This window comes from Chamaea fasciata, unplaced genomic scaffold (assembly GCF_029207755.1).
Source record: "Chamaea fasciata isolate MVZ Bird 193981 ecotype frontalis unplaced genomic scaffold, bChaFas1.0.hap1 SCAF_5, whole genome shotgun sequence".
NCBI lineage: Eukaryota > Metazoa > Chordata > Aves > Passeriformes > Sylviidae > Chamaea > Chamaea fasciata.
The window spans coordinates 39,388,263-39,407,886 of NW_027094090.1; the positions used below are offsets into that span (position 1 = coordinate 39,388,263).

At 35.0% G+C, this 19,624-nt stretch overlaps 1 protein-coding gene across 1 annotated transcript in view; it reads left to right on the plus strand.

Moving 5' to 3' along the window:
* OTOGL (otogelin like) overlaps positions 1–19,624 on the plus strand; it is a 91,780-nt gene that overhangs the window by 67,343 nt on the left and 4,813 nt on the right. The window contains exons 38-56 of the mRNA XM_066184674.1: positions 142–319; positions 1,192–1,334; positions 2,395–2,418; positions 2,557–2,649; positions 3,275–3,464; positions 5,731–5,945; positions 7,798–7,939; positions 8,283–8,468; positions 8,977–9,189; positions 9,904–10,008; positions 10,312–10,419; positions 10,796–10,897; positions 12,171–12,275; positions 12,360–12,400; positions 13,381–13,444; positions 14,367–14,545; positions 14,918–15,022; positions 15,836–15,955; positions 17,577–17,622. Of these exons, the coding sequence (XP_066040771.1) occupies positions 142–319; positions 1,192–1,334; positions 2,395–2,418; positions 2,557–2,649; positions 3,275–3,464; positions 5,731–5,945; positions 7,798–7,939; positions 8,283–8,468; positions 8,977–9,189; positions 9,904–10,008; positions 10,312–10,419; positions 10,796–10,897; positions 12,171–12,275; positions 12,360–12,400; positions 13,381–13,444; positions 14,367–14,545; positions 14,918–15,022; positions 15,836–15,955; positions 17,577–17,622 (2,359 nt within the window). The remainder of the gene's footprint in view (positions 1–141; positions 320–1,191; positions 1,335–2,394; positions 2,419–2,556; positions 2,650–3,274; positions 3,465–5,730; positions 5,946–7,797; positions 7,940–8,282; positions 8,469–8,976; positions 9,190–9,903; positions 10,009–10,311; positions 10,420–10,795; positions 10,898–12,170; positions 12,276–12,359; positions 12,401–13,380; positions 13,445–14,366; positions 14,546–14,917; positions 15,023–15,835; positions 15,956–17,576; positions 17,623–19,624) is intronic.

The following is a 19,624-nucleotide window of genomic DNA, read 5'->3' on the forward strand; positions in this document are numbered from 1 at the left end:
TGCAAGTCATTCCAAAAGTAATGATGGGGGGGCGGGTAGATGTGCTGATTTTAGAGCTGGGGGGTGGACAAGTAATCACTTGGACTTCATATGGCCAATGAAGTTAAAGTTGACTCTGGTTGTTTTTTCCTTATATGACAGCCGAGATACCTTGAACCTGTTGACAAATGTAGCCAGTATGTATGTGTTAATATGGGTTGGATGTTATACAATCTTTCAAGGAACTGCCCTAAGGATGTGCAGAAGCCAAATTGTGGTTTTCGAGGAATGCCTGTTCAAGTTAACACTGATGGCTGTTGTCCAGAATGGGAATGTCCCTGTAAGTCATCTTTTTTTTTTTAAATAAAATATGGAGCCTTGATCTATAAATGTCAAGAAATAAATTAAAGAGTTATTGCAATGGGAATATGAGGTTAAATACTGGAATGGATTAAAAAGAGCTATTCATCAGCAAAGCAGAATGAAATATACTGAACCTTTTGGTACCTTTGAATTGACATCCTGGGGAATCAAATTTTAATGAAAACATTGAAATGACATCTGCAGCATGAACTCCAATATTTTTCAGCTGAGACTTTTCAGAATTTTTATCAGGAAGATGTTAAGATTTCAACATTTTATGAAGAAAAATAAATTAAATACTAGCTTTTCTGAAAGACAAAACCCCCTTATTTCATTTAGCTCTAACTGCAGATTTTATTCATGCTTAGAAACTGCAGAAACTGGCGGATGAGCCTGCCAAGGGAACAAAAAGGCTAGAGAGAAGTCATATTTAAAGCCTTGCAGCATCAATGAAACCAATATTGCACTTTATATTTTTTTCAAGATAAGACAGATAAGTCCTTTTTCAGTATCTCAAGAAAAAAAAAAATTATGCATGTATTTTATCTCACATTGTGCAGGTTCATTGACCTTGCCTGTAAAACATTGACTTAAGTAAAAATTTTCACCGATTTAAACATTCTCCGCTACCCTGGACACACAGAAGCAGGTTAAGGTATTTCCACTGCATAACCTAAATGCTTACTTCAGTTTATGGCTCAATATGTTGTATGCAGAACAAGGTTAATCTATCTATCTATCTATCTATGAAGGTATACGCCAAAGCAAATAATGCTAGAACTGAAAGTTTTTAGAAATGCGCTGTATTCAGTTTTGTCGTGACCTCATTAAATGACAGTTCTTTTTTAGGTCAGTGTTCTGTACTGTCTGAACTGAGTGTTATTACATTTGATGGAAATAACATGGCCCTCTGTAATATGGCTTCCTATGTTTTAGTCAAGTTACCTGGAGAAATTATTGTTGCTCATATTGAAAAATGTCCTGCTAATCAGGTAAGGTTTTTGCATTTATGCAATAGTTATAATTGTTCCTTGAAGTTTTTTGTGTTATAGGTTTGAAATTATGCAAAACTATGTAAATTGAAACTTATAAATAAAAGCCACACTCAATGAAAAATGCCAGGTTATTTAATTTTCAAGAAGCCTGCTTAATAATGCTGTCTAAATAAAAGAATTTTATCTTGAGTTAGATAGTAATTGTTGTGTTATAAAGAAATTCAACTGTAGGTTCCTTTTTAATTATCAGAGATGACATAGCTTCTCAATATGCATGTCTCTTTTGAGGCTCTCCACACAGAAATGTTCTTCTAACCTTGAATTTATACTTTAAAATCTCATCAAAATAGTAAAATATTTTTAATAGTCACAATACATATATATTTTGTAGTTATTTTAGGATAGCACTGATGACTTTGTGTTGAGTTGTTCTTTCTAGTTGTCTAACTCTCTGCATTGTCTACAGAGGGGATCCAACCATTTTATTTTTAGATTGCCAGTTTAGGTCAGGTCAGTCTCATCCTTAGAGTCTATACATACATATCCTTTGCATTGTCTGTAGTCCTAATTAATGCAGGCCTTGAGCAGCTGGATTGAGTCCGTCTTCAGTTTGTGGATAAACCAGTCAGTGATAAGGGGCTTCAACAGGCTTCTTCCCATCTCTCATTTACTCTCACAGAGCAACTCTACACTTCAACTTTAAGGCCGTTAAAGGCACCAGCCTTGCATTGTTTTTGATATTTTCTATTAAATTGCTCTCTCGGTTCCTGGTTGCACTCTAGAGGTGGGAATGCAGAACACACATACAGATGAACTTTAGAAGTCTGTAGTTTTAGTTCTTTAAGAAATATAATTTGAAAGGACCTTTCACCATATGCACTAAAGTAGCTCAAAAGTCTGTATTTTTTATTTTTTATAAGTAATATATTGAATTTGTTTAATTATTTAGCTGATTGTAGAAGAACATTAAAGACAAAGAAAATAGTAACTTATTTTTTCTAAATAAAATTGCTGCTGATTATTATTGCACTTCTAATTTATTTTTAATGTTTTCCAGAGTGCAAATTCGATAAGAAAACTAGTAAGTACTTGCTTGCTTTGCTAATTTTAAAATGCATTAATATAAAAAAATATTTTAAAAATATAAAAAATTCCAATAGCACTGGCACAGAATTAGAAAAATAGTAGTAACTAAATTTTCTTGTCACTTTTTTTCAAGGTTCCACCTGCAAACACTTCAGGGCTCTGTTTCAAGAAGTTAAATGTCACAACACACACTTGTCAAATACTTATAAATCGTTTAGCAAGAAAAGTAAGTATATATCATGTATACCTTAAAAAATAGCTGGAGAGCTATTCTGTTTTAGAATGTGATAAACCAGATTTACAATAAAACATTACAAGATTAGGATTACTTTTACAGATCAGATTCCCAATAATTCACAGTATACTAGAGGCAAAACAAACAATTTACCTTTCTGGTACCATGCTCACTTAAATATAATTTTTCCAAAATGACACTTCAAAATTCTTTTAAGATTTTAATAAAGCTGCAAAAGCAGTTATGCCTGAGACTATACTTCCAGAAACCCTATAATCCTAGAATTGATAAATACTTAAGCTGCTTTTCTTGCTAGTCAGTAACAAATCAGAACAGATGACTTTGAATAATTGGAATGAGGCTTTGTTTCATCATATGCTATGTGGTAAATAAGATTCCTTCTTTCCCTAATTAGAAAAGATTTTCTTTTCCTCATGCCTACTTCATTTGCAGTTTTTGGAAGTGGCACAGGTGGGAAGCTCTCTAATTTAAGCACTGCAACTGTTATATGTGGCAGAGGCTGTGAAAAAAAGGCTTTTGTTGTAACATACAAATACATATAAAGTACATCATTGCGTTCTGGCTTTATTGGTAAAATGTGTTTGGTTTATTTTAGGTAGTTGTGGATTCAGTAATTCAACCATTACCATTTTCAAAAGAAGGACTGAGTATTCAGGATACTGGTGCAATGTATGTTGTTAATACCCCAGCTGGTATTAGCATCAAGTGGGCTCATGTTACAGGCATCATTGATATACAGTATGGATTACATTCCAACACAACAAGGAAGACAGAAGGACTTTGTGGTGAGGCTGTGGTGGCAAGTTTTTTCTTATTCAATAACTTCCCAGCTGAAATTTACAACTCCCTTTTGTGTCTGTGACCAGCTGTCCCTATAGCTCTCGTTGTGACCCTCATTAACGACGCTGACAATCCTATGTGAGGGTCTGTGAAATGTTAATTAATTAATAATAAATTAATCATTCTGTTTGAAAGCACTGTGTGCTAATAAGTACTTTGCAGAACAAATAGTGATCAGCACATTGTATCTAAATAACATTTTAAAATTTACTTATTTATTTCACTTATTTCTACCTGTTTTAAGAGTTTTGCTAAAGCCAAGTAAAGAAAAATAAAATTTTTAGTGAAGAAGTGGCTGCTAAAGAAGTTAGTGTACACTTAAAGTGTAGTGATAGTATATTTCAGTGGTTATGGAGAAAGGAATAACTGTCTGATGTTAGCACTGGCAGCTTATTGCTGTGAAAATACTGACAAATTTGAATCTTGGGAAGTGTTCAAGTCTTGTGAGGACAGTGAATTAAGAATCTGGATTTAGACATCTTGAGGCTGGGTCTAGGGTCCAAAGCTGCGTTGAGGTGTCTCAGTCTTGAACTACAATGATAGTAAATGTAGCATGTTTCAAGCTTCCCTGAGGCCTTTTTATAACTTTGCCAGTATGAATAATATGGAAAAGTGTAAGCACGTGATTAAAAATTACTTTAATTTTATGATAAGTGTTCATTTTCTTGTGGTTTGTAATTTTACATAATCTACTTCATATTGAAAAGGAAAATGAACTTATAATCTTTTAAAATGCCTTTAGTTTCAAAAGCAGACAAAGCAATTCAGATATGCTTCAAGTATAAATATAAACAAATCAAGTCTTTAAAATCAATTGCCATCTTCTGCTTGAACAAAAGGAAAGTTCTCCTAAATCTAGTGGGAGAAGGTGAAAGCTAGCCCTGCATCTTTTCCCAGTCTCATGCCATCTTTTCTGTCCATGCTGAGCAAGTGGGACAAGATGAGATAACAAATGTAGAAAGAATTATAGAATAGTTCCTCTTTGTGTCATGAGAAGATAAAAAGAGGAAGACTATGCAGATGAATCCACACTTAGCTTAAAATGTTGCACTACCTGCTATTTTGCAGTAAAGTCTGAAGTTTTCTTTAGTGCTTCTTTCCTCTGCTGTTTGTTCCTGTCTAGGACTCTGCAGTCCTCTTCCTCTCATACTAGAAAAAGTTGTGGGCCTATGTGGTAAATTTGCTTCAGTTATAAAGCTGTATTGACTCTGCGGTTCTGTAGCATGGTTTACAAATTCTAATACCAAAAGGTTGTGATCTGCAGCAAGAAGCAGAAGGGTTAAGAATACTGGAAAGTGGTGCTACTGTAAAATACTTCTTATTTAAATGCCATCTTCTGTATTTCTCCATGCTGTCTGAAAGAATAATAACCTGGCACACCAAGCTGGTCCAGTTTTTACAAAGTAACCTGGAGAACATCAGACTGCAGAGCTGAGAACGAGGGCAAGGACATAGTGTGTGCTTTACAGTGCAGAAGAAAAGTGAAAACAAGAGAGGAACTTTGCCTGATCAGTTCCTGAGATGTAAAACTAGTATGAAGATTAAAGTTTTGGCATTGCTCACTTGTTATGTGCTTAAAGAGGTCATGTATTTTAATTGATGAATCAATAGAAAAATGAACTCAGGTAGAAAATGAATGGCAGGGGTCTGGGAAGGCTGTTTTTTACAGTGGTTTTGTATTAATAACTTGAATAAGAACAATATTTTCTCTAAAAATAAAGTAATCTGTTCATCAGAAGATTCTTTTCATAACTTCTTGCACTTGGAATTTTCAATTAAATCTCAATACAGTGTGAAATCATTGGTGATGAGCAATTAATTTCAAAACCATCTACTTACTCCCAAGGAGCTGACTGCCATTCAGTAGAATAAGATCAGAATCTACTGCCATGCCAGTGAATTTGATACACTCAACAGCACATTTTGGTAGCAGTTTTTCTAAAATGTTAATTGTTGTGAAAGGTACAATGAGTTGTATATTATGATTTACTTGTTTTACTAAGCCATTGAGCTGAGAACTAAAATCACAAGCAGGAAGTTGGAACTACATTCTCCATACAGCTGCCTTAATTTATAAACTCAGGTGACTTTCACAGGTCAGCCTGAGGCAATGTTGATCATAACTTATCAAGTGTGCTTTTCTTTCCCAGATGAGGGTATATGGCATGGTTTTTTGTGCTTTGAATATGATGCTCTGTCTCATATAAATAGGAGTGTGTAATGGAGATCCTAGTGATGACCTGAAAATGCAAAACATGACCATAATTACAAATGTGGAGGAAATTGAAATGTTCATTAAGAGTTGGGAAATTGAGAAATCACTTGATGTAACAACCAGGAGGCCAGTAAGGAACTGTACTGAAGATAACTGCACACACTGTATGGAACTGTTAAACAGAAGCATTTTCATCCCTTGTCACAAGAAAGTGAGTATGAGGATCAGAAAAATTGCAGGACCAAAGGAAATAATAGTTGTATAATTAAGAAAAGAGTGACTGATACAGGCACATTCTTCATGTTTTGCTTATTTTCATAATTTGGCAATGGAACAGGTGGGTTTAATACCCCTGTCAAGTTGTCCTTTGTAAAAACCCGTCTATATTGGTCCCTGTGCTATTATGCTGTTCTTTGAAATTACTTAATGGGCATTTCTCAAAGGTGATACACTGGATCATCATGTCAAGATAAACACATTCCAGAGGTGTTATTTTTATTAAATGCTTGACATGGACCACTAGAACAGAAAGCCTCATGCTTCTGCTGTACACAACAGCGATTCATGCAGTGGCAGACTTATTGGACTAAAGAAATTTCCAGTTAAAAGAATTTGACATAGTCAATATTATGTTGACAATTTTGTAGCATTTCTTACAGAAATCACTGTAATTTTTGTCTACAAATTGTATTTTCTAATGGGTATATAGATGTAGAATGCAGCTATAGAGGTGGGTAGACTGCTATAGGTCACTGCAGGTGGGCAGTGCAGCACAGCTGCTTTCCAGAACAGAAAATGTGGAAGCCCTAAATCTCTGAGATCTGACTTTCCTGACTTAATTAAAAATAAAAAGGATTATTACTGAAGTGGCCCTTTCTTTCTGAGAGATAGATGTGTTCAGATGCCTGATTCAATTCTTCTTGTTGCCTTTCTACCCTTTGTTTTTATTGTGTTACACTTTGATTTTCATCACAGAAAAATGTTGTTAAAAGTATTGCATGCAGCTGAGTCCCTTCTTTCAAATTCCTAAGACCTCTCTTCACTTTTCTGAGGTAGAAAAAAATGCAGGGAGTTCTTCTCAAAGGAAGGAACTAAAGTAATTTCTTTATATACAAAAATGAATAAGTATTTGCCACAGAAACTTAGGGAAGGGGTGGTGGTAAGCAGTTTGGAATCAAGAATATGGAGTATCACCAGTGAGTAGTTGGACACTTTGCATATTGTTTTGACATATCTCATTTTATAATAATTTAAGGAAATTAGAGGAGTCAAAATACCTACTGCATATATGTTCCTGGGAGAACTCTGGTAGCACATCTTTTCCTAGTTTAAAACAAAACCTGACATATCATCAAGATTTTCAAGTGGTTGGTTCATCCATTATGAAATTTGTTTTCTTTCATGTACATGATGGTGGCAGAGCCAGAGTGGATGGAGTGTATTGTGCACCTGCTGGCAGGAAGCAGCTGATCAAGGCTAGGTAACAGAGTCATCATCAGTGTGATGAACTTCTGGGCAGAAGTGAGAGACTGCTTGAAGATTTGCTGAAACCACAGGGAGAACTCGGGTGAAACACAGTAGTGAAGAGACAGAATGAAATAAAATCTGACTTTTACGTCATGTTACAAATTTATGCAAACAAACCCAACAGAAATAAGATAGGTTGCACCACCTACATTTAGGCTCAGTAAAACAGGCTATCAGATCCTAGAGACACAGAAACAGAGGAACAAGTAATTCATTCACAGCAGTATTGTGTGGAAGATATAGCAGCGATGTTTAGCTGAGATTGTTCACTTTTGGTTGACAGGGCTATACTGAAAAGTTTTTTAGAGTACTGTGACAATCTCATTAGGACTGCATTTTCTGTCTACTGATCAGGATAAAAAATTCTGGCAGTTTAAGTTTTGCAGAATGAGTGTTCTGACAAAAATAGTATTTTCAATTTAGACACTGCTAGTGATTTTTCCCCTTGTGGCTGTACTATTTCTCTTAATTACTGATTTATTTTAGTTACAGGAAGTCCTTGTACTTGTTAATTCCCAATTTCAATATGTTCCTAGGTGTCACCACAGGAATTTTGTGAGAAGATGTGGATCAACAGTACTAATTTTTGGAATTATGAGTGTGATGCACTTTCTGCATATGTGGCTTTATGTAACAAGCACAACATCTGCATTAAATGGAGGACACCTGATTACTGTTGTAAGCAGATAATCATATTTTGTACCCTTATGTGGCTTTAGTGATGACGTTTTTTAGTGATTAAGTGTTTAGTGATAAGTTAAAAATATATTTCCTTCTATTATTCTTGTAAGTAACATCTCATCACAGCATTGGTAGATCAGGGTACGAGTTCTTAAGATGAGAATACGTAATTAAGCATTAATGAATTTTAATCTCCATTGAAATAGCTACTTATCTAACGTACTGTTAAAAATATAAATCTGTGCTTTCTGTGCATTCTCACTTGTTATTACTACCTATTTGACCAATGAAATGCTGAAAGAATGCAGAAGCACTCAATGTCCTTTTTTATTCCTTGCAGCATTGAGCTGCCCTGAGGGCAAGGAATACCAGCCTTGTGTGCAACCCTGTGAAGCCAAGACATGCTTGAACAAATGGTTCTATGAAGATTCTCCCTGCTCCTATTTAAGGGAAGACTGTGTGTGTAAAAATGGCACCATTCTGCATAGAACAGACTCTGACCTCTGTATACCAGAAGAAAAATGTAGTAAGTACAGTAGGACAGAGTAATTTTGCAGTTATGATAATATTAACCAGTTATATTAACAGTTTATGGTAAGAGATAATCTTAAGTTCTGTGTCAGTTCTCAGTAAATGTGAATCTGGTAAAGGTCCCTTCAACAGAGCCTACCTTTTCCTCAAGTTACAGCAGTTTGTGCTTTCAGTTAACTTGTCTTTAAGAACCAGTGCTGATTTACCTCTGCAGGGAGAAAAGGGATGGTCCTTCTTCTATAGCTCCCAGGCTTTCCTCCCTTAGGACTTAAGAAGGAATAAGATGGGCAGGTTCTGTCCCTTGCCCTCATCCATTTTCACCCATTGAAAAGCATTTGTTCTGTTGGGGCTTTTAAGGTCATCATCCTTTCTTGGATTCTTGTATCATAATGCTGTGCAGCCATGTTATTTTATGCAATAATTTTATGCCAGCCATAGTTGCTTGCAGGAAATGGGAGCTAACTGCTTGTTGAAGGGATATAATGTGGGTTTTTTTCTTCCAGCATGTACAGATAACAAAGGACAGCCCCGCTCTGCTGGGGAGATCTGGAATGGGTCCATGAGAGGGTGCTGCATGTATGGCTGTTTAGAAAATGGAAGCATTATTGCTGTAGAACCTGAATGCAGTGAGGATCCACCACCAGTCTGTGAAAGAGAAGGGGAAGTTCTACTCTATGTTATTGAAGAGAGAGCTTGCTGTCCCAAGAAAGTTTGTGGTACATCCCAGACTTGTTTTCTGTAAATGAAGCATAATAAGAATTGTTCACTGAAATATTTTTTTTCTTAGAAGTCTACCAGTTAAACAAACCTTGCATGGAATTTAATAATAAAATGATATATATATATAAATATATAATGATAGAAGTACCTTGCTATTTGGGGATGTCATCAGAGATTGCTTGCTTTTCTTTCTAGTGCTTTGGTGTGATGAGCAGTATCCTCTGATCTACTGCTCTTTCCCAGAAGCCATTTTTTTGGGAGCTGATCACTGAATACTAATATTCTGCCTAGCCATGGTTATTAAGAAAAAGAATAAGCTTATTGCTCCTAAAACATTAAGCAAAATATACTAATTTTTTCATAACTTCTTCAAGGAAAAAGAAAATATGGTCCAGCTGATATGGTGCTTTTGCTTATTAGATGCCTGGAACCAATGCTGTATTGTCAGTTTGCTTAAAGAATGTCAGTGGGACATTACAGCTGGCTTCATGCATAGGGAGCAGAGCAAGTAAATAACAGTTTTAAGAGGGATATAACTGCTTGTTTGGGTTGAGCTCAAAGGTCTACATGGTGGTATGGAGTGAACTTTGAGCTGACTTGGGCTGCTCTTGTTTTGTGGATCTCTGTATTAGATGCTATAAATAGCCTGAACTCTAGGACTTGCACTTGTGTCTGTTTAAAGACATCAAAATTGTTTTTTTATCCCACAGAATGTAACATGTCATTGTGTGATGCCATTATTCCAACATGCAAATCCAATGAAAAATTAGTGGTAGGCTACCATCCCCTGTCCTGCTGTCCACAGTACCGATGTGGTAAGGGAAATACAAAACCACAGTTAGTGGAAAGTTTTCCATTCTTGTATTATATGTTGGAAAAAAAATTGCATTACAAGTTGTCTTGATTGTTAACAGAATGGGACACTGTAAATAACACCAAGCAATGATGTATTTTTTAAAATATTCTCAAACATTTTCTTGTGTTTGTGTTTTGTGTTACTTCTGATTTACAGTCAATTTGTGGTATTTTATTTTACTTAGCATATGAAGAATATATTTTCTTTATCTTTTTCATATTGTTTCAATGACTCCTTTTAAAACAGTGTTTGTTTCCTACAGAATGTGATCCTTCAGTTTGTTTTAATGCCTCCCAGCCTGACTGCAGAGAAGATCAATTTATTGTTGAAGCAAAACAGGAAGATCCCTGTTGTTTCTCTCATCTCTGTGGTAAGAAGCCTCTAATATTTTTATGGAGAGCTGAGGAATAGTCAAGTATTTACAAGAACTGACTATAATTCTAAATTAAATAAGGCAGGAATTCTTGGAATGAGATTTCACACAGATCTGGCTGACTTGAGCATAATTATTCTTGGGTTTGGGGATCTTTTCTTTCCAACATAATTTTGAATATCACATTTGAACTTTGTTTAACTTTTATATCCATAAAATCCTTAAAAGTTCTATTATCTGAGTAACAATGCAGCATTGCTTGTTACATAGTCTATTAGATGTGCTAACTTTTTAGTATTTAAAACTTAGTATATGTCTTGGGTTTTTTTTTTGTTTGTTTCTTTGTTTGGTTTGGTTTCTTTTTTTAATTTAGTGTGTGAATCCTGTATTGAACCTGTTCCCTTGTGCAGTGAAGGGGAAATCCTCACGGTAGACCTTAATACCGTACATTACTGTTGTCCTCATTACTACTGCGGTGAGTGTAACTGTTGTGAGTTCAATTTGTCACCAAATTCAGTAAAAATGACAGAGAGTGTGGGTGTGCAGGGATTTGTTTAGGTTTGGCAATTAGGGTGGGCTTCAGATACAGACTAAGAGGTCCAAATGAGGGTGTAGAGGTACCAAATTTGATGTAGATTCAAAGTTCTTGGTGTGCCCAGTGGTGGTCGAACAAACCTAGTCAGCAGGGTCTGGAGAGGTTATTTAGTTCACCAGATAGAATATGGTTATCTTCACAGTGATCTAAATACCAGTTTATTAATGTGGCACTGAATCCCATCCTTGGAGTATAAATAAATAAATGTAAATATACAATTGTTCATATATTAAAAACCAAATTTAATAAAACAGCATGTTGCTTTTCCTCTGTTGTACCATTCACTAATTTTTAAGCAGTTTCTTTGCACTTTTAGCTCCTAGAGGAAGGAGCAGACCAAGACTTTCAAATACTGCTGGGTTGACTACTGTTCAAACAATGAGCAAGCACAAGAAAAATATTTGCAGTGTAACTTACTCCTTCTCATAGCCTCATAGAACATATAAATTGCGCTATACATTTTAAAGTAACATGTACAAGTATAACTGCTTAATTTAGATTAACGTTCATCCTATTGCAGTCTTTCAGGATAATTTCAAATAATTAAATTGACTTCCACTAAGTTTGGAGTTTAGTAATTTTTAATTCAGTTGTTTCTGTATTTTGGTCTTTTCCTTTTCCTGGCACTTTTACCCAGGTGAAATTTTCTGCAAAGGCCTTGGCATTTTTTTTTCCCAATTCTGTCAGGGTGAAAGTTAGATTTAGTGCGTGATCTTCTTTCAGTCTCAGTAAGCCAATCCTGATAAGGGAGGCAGTATTTTTTTATTAGCATCATAACTGGAGGGCAGTTGCTCCCTATTATCTTCCAGAAGTGCACTTCACAGTACATTTCAAATCCATTTTTCCCAAAGATTATGGTTTTGGTTGTCTTCGGTACAATCTTGAGTAACTCTGAAGTAGGAAGAATATTAAATGATTCCTGTTTGATGTTCTCTGAAAATGTAAACATATTCTAAGACAACTAAAATCACTAAATCACTTTTGAAAATCTTTGTTTAGTTTTTCATTCCAAGTATAATTCAGATGCTTAAGAAGCACAATAACATTTATATAACATAATTTTATTTTTAAAATAGTTTATCAAAAGTAATGTAAAGTGGGAAACATGAAGGAAAGTTGAGAAAATTCTCATATGTCTTTTCCCCTCATTTAGTTTGTGATGAAAATCTTTGTTCTGAGCCTCCTATGATTTGCACAGATGACATGACACCTGTGAAGGAAAAAATACTTGGGCGATGTTGTCCGGAATGGCACTGTGGTAATTATTGTTTAATTCCTTAGTCACAGCTGTTAACCAAAGCAAACAGCTAATTGTTTAACACAGTTTTCCTTATCTCCTCAGAATGTGATTGTGAAAATGCTACTATGCTGACCTGTAAATTGGTAAGTGGTATCTTTTAAATATTGTTAGTAATGGTGTTGAACTGTCTTACTCCTCCCTTTTACACTCCTTGTTTCAGTTAGTTGTAAAGAGTGAACAGGGACAGGGTGGGATCGCCTTCCAGTCCCAGCTCAAGCGTGTAATTCCAGGTGTCTGCATAGTGTTCTCAAACCATTCTTTGGAGAATTCGTGCGTTGTAAAGTGTAAAAAGAAAAAAAGCAACTGTAATTTTACTCTGTTCAGTGTTGACATGAAACAATATGTTAGTAACATTAGAAGCAATATGCTAGCTAGGCTTTCCACAAAAATAATTCACCTTTTAAAAAAATAATTAATGAGGTATGAGCTTTTTGATTATATGTATCATCTAAAGAAATGTGGTATTTTTAAAATTATTTATGCTTTTGATTAAAATGATTTAACATTATTGAATTTAGCTAACATGAGAAGTCATAAATATTTTGCTCTTCAAGTAGTTTGTCATAATAGGGACAGTGATCTGGAAAATAATTATGAGTGAGTGTTCAAACTCCCATTAATACCGTAGTGAACATATCTTCCTTATCCAATGTCTGAAGTTTTTTCCTTATGTGAAGACCACATAACATCAAGTCTACTGAGGAATTTTAGATTTAAATAACTTTCACCTGTCTTTCAGAAGAAAATTCTTATGAGGCAATCTTTTTCTAATATATTTATTATTGAAATAACTTTGTCTCTCAGGAAAAAATGCTGTTTATTGACTCTGCTATTCTATGCACCCCTACAGAAAATGAAGTGCTGTTTTCTGTTTTAAGAGATAAATACACTGAGTAAATCTGAATGTGCTACTGTTTCTTTAATACATTGCAATTTTTCTCTTTAATGAAACCAGGGTTGGAAGTGATGAAAGTAATATTTTACATTTTTAGAGAAAAACTGTCTGTGTAGCACTACATTTAATTGTGCATGACTTTGCAAACTTTTATCTTTCCATACTCAGGGAGAAGTTAAAAAAATAGATAGCAGTATTTCCAGTGCTTGTGGATGCACTCACTACATTTGTGGTAACTTTTTCATATTCCTCATTGTTGTGTTTTTGTTTTTAGCTAAAAGGGTATGCAAAGAAAGCAGGAATAAGGTCATTGTAATCTTCTCAAATGTAAACACTCTTTTATCTTAATTTGATGTGTGTCTATCTGGTTACGCAGTGATACTCTCTTTTCTGAATATGATGCTTTCCCTGCTAACCCATCCATTTTGTGTCTGGTCTGGCAGAGTGTGGGAGTGTTGCAGAACTGCCCATGCTTTCAGAGTCAGGTAAAGTCTCTCTGGTGAGAGGCAAGTAGGAAGCCGGCTGTGAACGGTAGCTGAGTGTGAGCAGGACAGCTGCTCCTAATCTGCTTTCAACACAAATGAGACACCTCACACAGAGCAACAGACCTGTTCAGCCAGCACAAGAGGAGGTAGCCTGCCTTAAGATCAGAGCTCAGCTACCCATGTAGTGTAGATTTCAGCTGCACTGTGCATGGGGGTGCTGAGACAAGCTCTAGTCCTGGCAGCAGTCCAGGCCAACTGCCTCCAAGAGCCAAGCACATATTTACGGTATAGCCTGAACAGATTACTGGGCCACAGGTATTTGCAGACAGAGTAGTTTAATTGACAGAAAGGGTACATTTTGTGATCTGCAGAATAGCTGAATGTTAAATATTAGAACACTTTTAAAATAAGAACAACAGACTTTTTTTACTTCCATAGTAGAAACACGGTCAGTTTTAGGCAGTTTTGCATTTTGTAGCATTTTCTAAAACTGAGTTATCATTCCTCCACTCTTGTTTGGTAATTAAAACCACAAACCAATCAAATCTAAAAGATAGGATATTTTTGCAATGAATAGGAATTTGCCCTACTTTTGTGTTACCAGTGGTTCTGTTTATTTGTTTCATGATTTTTTCCCCCTCTGGTAACATTTATTTCTTTTGGTTTTAGAGAAGGATGATGTGTGCATCTTCCAAGAGGTCACAGTACTGAATCCTGGACAGTCAGTGATTCAGTATTTGGATGGAGACCTTTGTTACACTGTACAATGTTTACAAGAAAAAGATCAGAACACAGGCTACAATGCCATGCATTTCACAATGATGAACTGTTCCCAGCAATGTGAAGCTGTGAGTATTCTTAAAATACAAGAATGATGTAATTTGTGAACACAACTGCACAACTAGGATAAAAGTTTTAGTGAAGACTTTTGCTAGTCCTGTTTACTCAGCAAGAACGTGAGAACTTAGCAGTGATGGATGTGCATCTTGTGTCTACATGTTTATTTTGAGAGGCAGTTTCCAGCAGCTTATGTAAACAAATCTATCTAACTGTCAATCCATCCATCCATCCATCCATCCATCCATCCATCCATCCATCCATCCATCCATCCATCCATCCATCATTTTCCTTGGTGTTTTTAATTTCAGAAATCAAAGAATTTCCATATAATGTAGGTTTAAAAAGTACTAGTTTGTCTTTTTCCTTTCCTTTCTTTCCAGCATCAAGTATATATTCCTTCCTTCAGTCACCACAGGTGTTGTGGTACATGTCTAAACGTGTCCTGCTCTTTTCATACAGAGAATGGAACACTGATTGTGTATGAGGTAAGTGCCTCTAAACAGAGATAGGAAGTAACTTCAATAATAGAATAGAGAGGAGCCGGACAGGCATTTCTTAGTTAACTCATGCTGTAATTCTTCCTTCATACCTCCTTACTGCTGGTTACAGGCTGAGAGATTATTTATGATGTATGATTGGAAATGACCGTGCTTATCTAAAGACCTGCCATTTCACACATGTAAATATCTAATTGCTTGTAATATTTTCTGCAAAGATATGTAAATGTCATCATTTACTTAAGGCTGGATATGCTCTAACTGCAGAGCAGGGTTCAAATTGTAACTCTAAATTATATACTGTGATTTAGATGTGTTGAGAACTTCTAAGCCTACATCAGGACTTCTATGTCACCCTCCTCTCAGGGCCACTCTTCTCTTCGTGCTGGTTACTACAGAAAGGAAAAGTACAAATTGAGGCTCTGGGGTTCAGGATCTTGATGCTGTGTTCCAGCATTCACATACACAAAAATTTAGATGTGGCCATGAGTTGCTTCATACTTCCAACTGATTTCAGAGCAGAAGAAACAATTGAACTGGCACAGTCTCCCTTCATTCTGCAGTAGGACACCCTTGCTCAGCTGCATGCTGGAGAGTAGAGCCATGGCTCCAGGGAGGAGTCTCCTCTGTTAGTTAGAAGATGGTCTTTCCCTTTTGCCACCTACAAGTGGTCTGCAACAGACTTTCCACTCCAGTAGGTGCTACAGCATGTGGGCCCTACTTTTATAGAAATTTCTGGTTGCAGATAAAGCTGAAGTGTTTTGGCTTTCCTAACACAATGGCTTTGTTTTATATATCCAGGAAGGAAGCACCTGGACCTCCAATTGTACCAACTACAAATGTGTAAAGACTGCTGCAGGGGCTATTGTACTGGGGTCAAGTGTTGTCTGCCCCCCGTTTAATGACACTGAGTGTACAAAGGTTTGTATTTTGGGTAAGGTAAGTGACAATAATTGCTCTGGATTTTGGCTTACACTACACAATGCATGCAAACTTCATGCAATTCCTTTAAATTAAAAAAGTGGTAAGTAAAAGCATGTAAATGAGCAATTTGCAGTAATTTTCTATACTCCTGTTTTCTTTCTGACTGACAGAATATCTGTGCAGAGTGTAAGAGTTTGTCATGGGTCTTGTTGATGACTGCTTTTAGAATATGGTGGAATTGGAATCATGCTTGACATACTACTATATAAAGTGCTAATCACTATGTCTTACTTTAGTTTGGAACAATACCTTGCCAATTTCATAGAATACACACAATACAAAAATCAGATCAAGAAATCCAAAAATGCTCCATATAAAAGTCAGCTATATTAAAAATTCCTTAAGTTGTGCAATGATCAGGGAGATGAAAGAGTATATATAAAATTTATTATCTCTTAAACTAAAATTTGTGTAACATAACCAAAATTATTCAGGGTATCTACCTACATCATATATTTAAAAATATAAAGGTGGAATATCCATATAAACTGCTTTGAAAAACATGTATTCTTCACAAAGATCGCATATTTGTTTACAGTTTAATTTCTAATTTAATAATTCTCTAACTTTATAATATTTGTAAAATTTTTCACTTGCAGTACATTCTATATTTAATATGAGCTGCAAATACTAATAAATATTTATGTAGAGAGGGTAAGTACCATTGCTGGCTTGACTACAGATTATACATTTAGTAGCAGTCCTACTTATCCCTCCCATTTGTTTAAAAAAGTTCCTATGTCTTCCAGTCCTGAAGAAGGTGTTCTATTTAAAAATAATGCCTGTACTACTTTGAGGTAATGCATGAGTTTCTTCCTTGGAACCATTCTGACATCATCTATTAGGTTAAGATTTTAAAGAACAGAGCCCTAAAATTAACTTTCTGAATCAGTCTGACCTGTTTCTGAGAGATGCTGAGGATAGGATTGAACCAGTAGCTAAGAAAGCTTTTCCCACAGGCAGTTAATGATAATTCAGGAATATCTGAGTTTAGGTCCTCTTTTAAAACGTTCTTGAACAACTTATTCAATGTAATGGGGTAAAAAATATGTGCTTGCATGAAAAGATAGAAGCTGAAAAATTTCTGTCTTTTGTCTGTTGTTATCCTAAGAGTTCTATTTATGTTCTGTAGTCTGCTTGATATGCAGATCTGGGCTACTCACACGGATTTTTTGAAACTATCCTAGTGAATCCCCATGGTGGGGAAATAGATGATAGTAGATGATATTAAAAAAAATATATATACATATAATTTATATAAGTGAATATAATTATATGTATGCTTATAGAAACTAAGTGACTTCTTCAAAGGTAACTAGATCAGATGTCAACTGAACACGACTGAACTTGTCATTGATGAGTTCATTTTCAGTTTCAAAGGCTGTAAAGAATTTGTGAAGCAAACCTTCAGTTGATACATATCTGTGTAATTCTGCTGATTTCAGTGGCACTAATTTTTATTAGTTTGACGTCTTTAAAATATGGAATGTCTTGAGATACAATTTCCCTTTGCATTGGGCCCAGACTCTTTTGCTATATTCTTCTTTTATTTTCCCAGAATGGAGGAATTGTGCAGACGTATAATGATGGCTGCTGCAAGACCTGTAAGTGATGAAGGCTGCAATATGTGCTAGTTTGGCTTTGGTTTTGGAGGGCTTATTTTTTAACCTTCAGTTGCTGGGACATAAAGAGGGGAAAAGCATGCAGTTCCTCCTACAAATCACATAAAATTGTTGTAGTTACCTAACTACTCTTATTAAAAGATCTTGCTTCATTTGTCTGCTGACTTGGTGATTTTTAACATTATTGTTCTGGAGTATAACCAAATCTCTCCAAATATTACCCATGGAAGATTGAAACTGTCTCAATTAAAACAATTAAAACATTCTATTTATCATTAAATTGCCTCTCAAATAGCACCTTCACATTAAAAGATCTTCACATTAAAAGACAAGAATTTTTCATCTTGAAAGTGATTCCTGATTCAATGACATTTTGCAATACATCTTCCACCTTAGCCATTTATTCTGTATCCTCAATTTTTCTAGGTCTAAAAAACTGGATTGTATTTTCTTAAATCCCAAATGAGGAAAAATTAGAGTAATACTGATTATTAAAAAAATGCTTATATAAAATCAGCCTTTTAATATCTGGTAATACATTCACATTTTCTGTGTGTAACTTTAAAATCTGATTAAATGTGACTCAAGCTGACATAAAGGTTTCACAATTTAGGCAGTTTTAAAAATAAATTGACAACAAACTGGTTTTCTCTGCAGTTTTGACTAGAAAAATTATTATCTACTTATAGAATTATGTCTGTGTATATATATATAAACACTGTTTTGTAAATTAATTGTGTAGAGCAAGGACATGTTCAACATTATGGAAAATCTTAACTTTTTTTTTCCGTCTGTTTTTGTGTTCAGCATTAGAATAAAAGCAAATTAGTCTTTGGAATTTTTGTATGCAAATGTTTAGTTAATATTATTGAATAGCAAGTTGCAGACTTACAACCATACATTGCACAGTTATCATATAAAACTGAAGTGCAATGTATTGATTGGAGAAATAAGGGGAAGTAGTGATATTTATCAAATACAGAACAATACCAAGTTTCCAAGCTATGTGTCTTAGAAAGGAAACTGCAAATACTGTTGTTCCATTGTAACCAAAACATGGAAAATTAAAGGTATTTTAATACAACAGAATATGCTTTTTTGAAAATCACCATAGAGAAGTAACGCAACAGAATTGTACTAAAATCTTACTAATCAATCATCTTTTTGTCATGAGATAAACTATGTGAAAAAAAAATCTGCCCCTCATCCCCTCAAAAAAAAAAAAAAGAAAAAGAAGAAGAAGAAAAAAAGCTTGGCATTATTTAGAAAATTAGTCTTAAAAATTATTGACTGCTGGTTCTCTGTTAATAATTTTGGCCATATTCTTTGGCCTCAGGAAAGGCATTGTTATACTTCAGAAATACTTGCTGAGGTGGCTGCTAAGACCCTCCAGATATCATTCATACAATTATATGCTATTTTATTTTTATTTTGTTTTATTTTTAACTAAAAGCATGTGCCCTGTGGTGAAGCAGTTGAGTACTTATAAATAGAGCTTGCAACACATTGGGATTTTAATGGGAATAAATAACTTTTCTGAAAGAACTTGATTTAATGCATGCAAAGTGAGTGCATATATTTAATTCTTACCTTGCCATAGACAGACTAATTCCAAAAGTTTGGTTTAAAAGTAAGCATCCCAGTTGTGTGTTAACCAGGAGGGTAATAAAGTATAGGCCATCTTTAGTGAGACTTGAAGCAGCTGCAGACTTTCTAAATTGTTGAAGACTAACAGGAAAGCCCATCATCTTTTGCTAAAAGAAAAATTGCAGTTGGCAGTGTAAGAATTAATGAAGTGTCATTAATACAGAAATGTTTTTATTTCATGAGAATCTTCTATTCCTAATGATTCTGCCAGGTTCTGGATTGGGTCTATTACCCTTTGCCATTAGTCCAGTAGTGCCTACTGATAGTATTAATTGTGAACCAGGTATTATTTTTAATAACATATTTTCTTTTTTTTTTTTTTTTTTGAAAATAATAT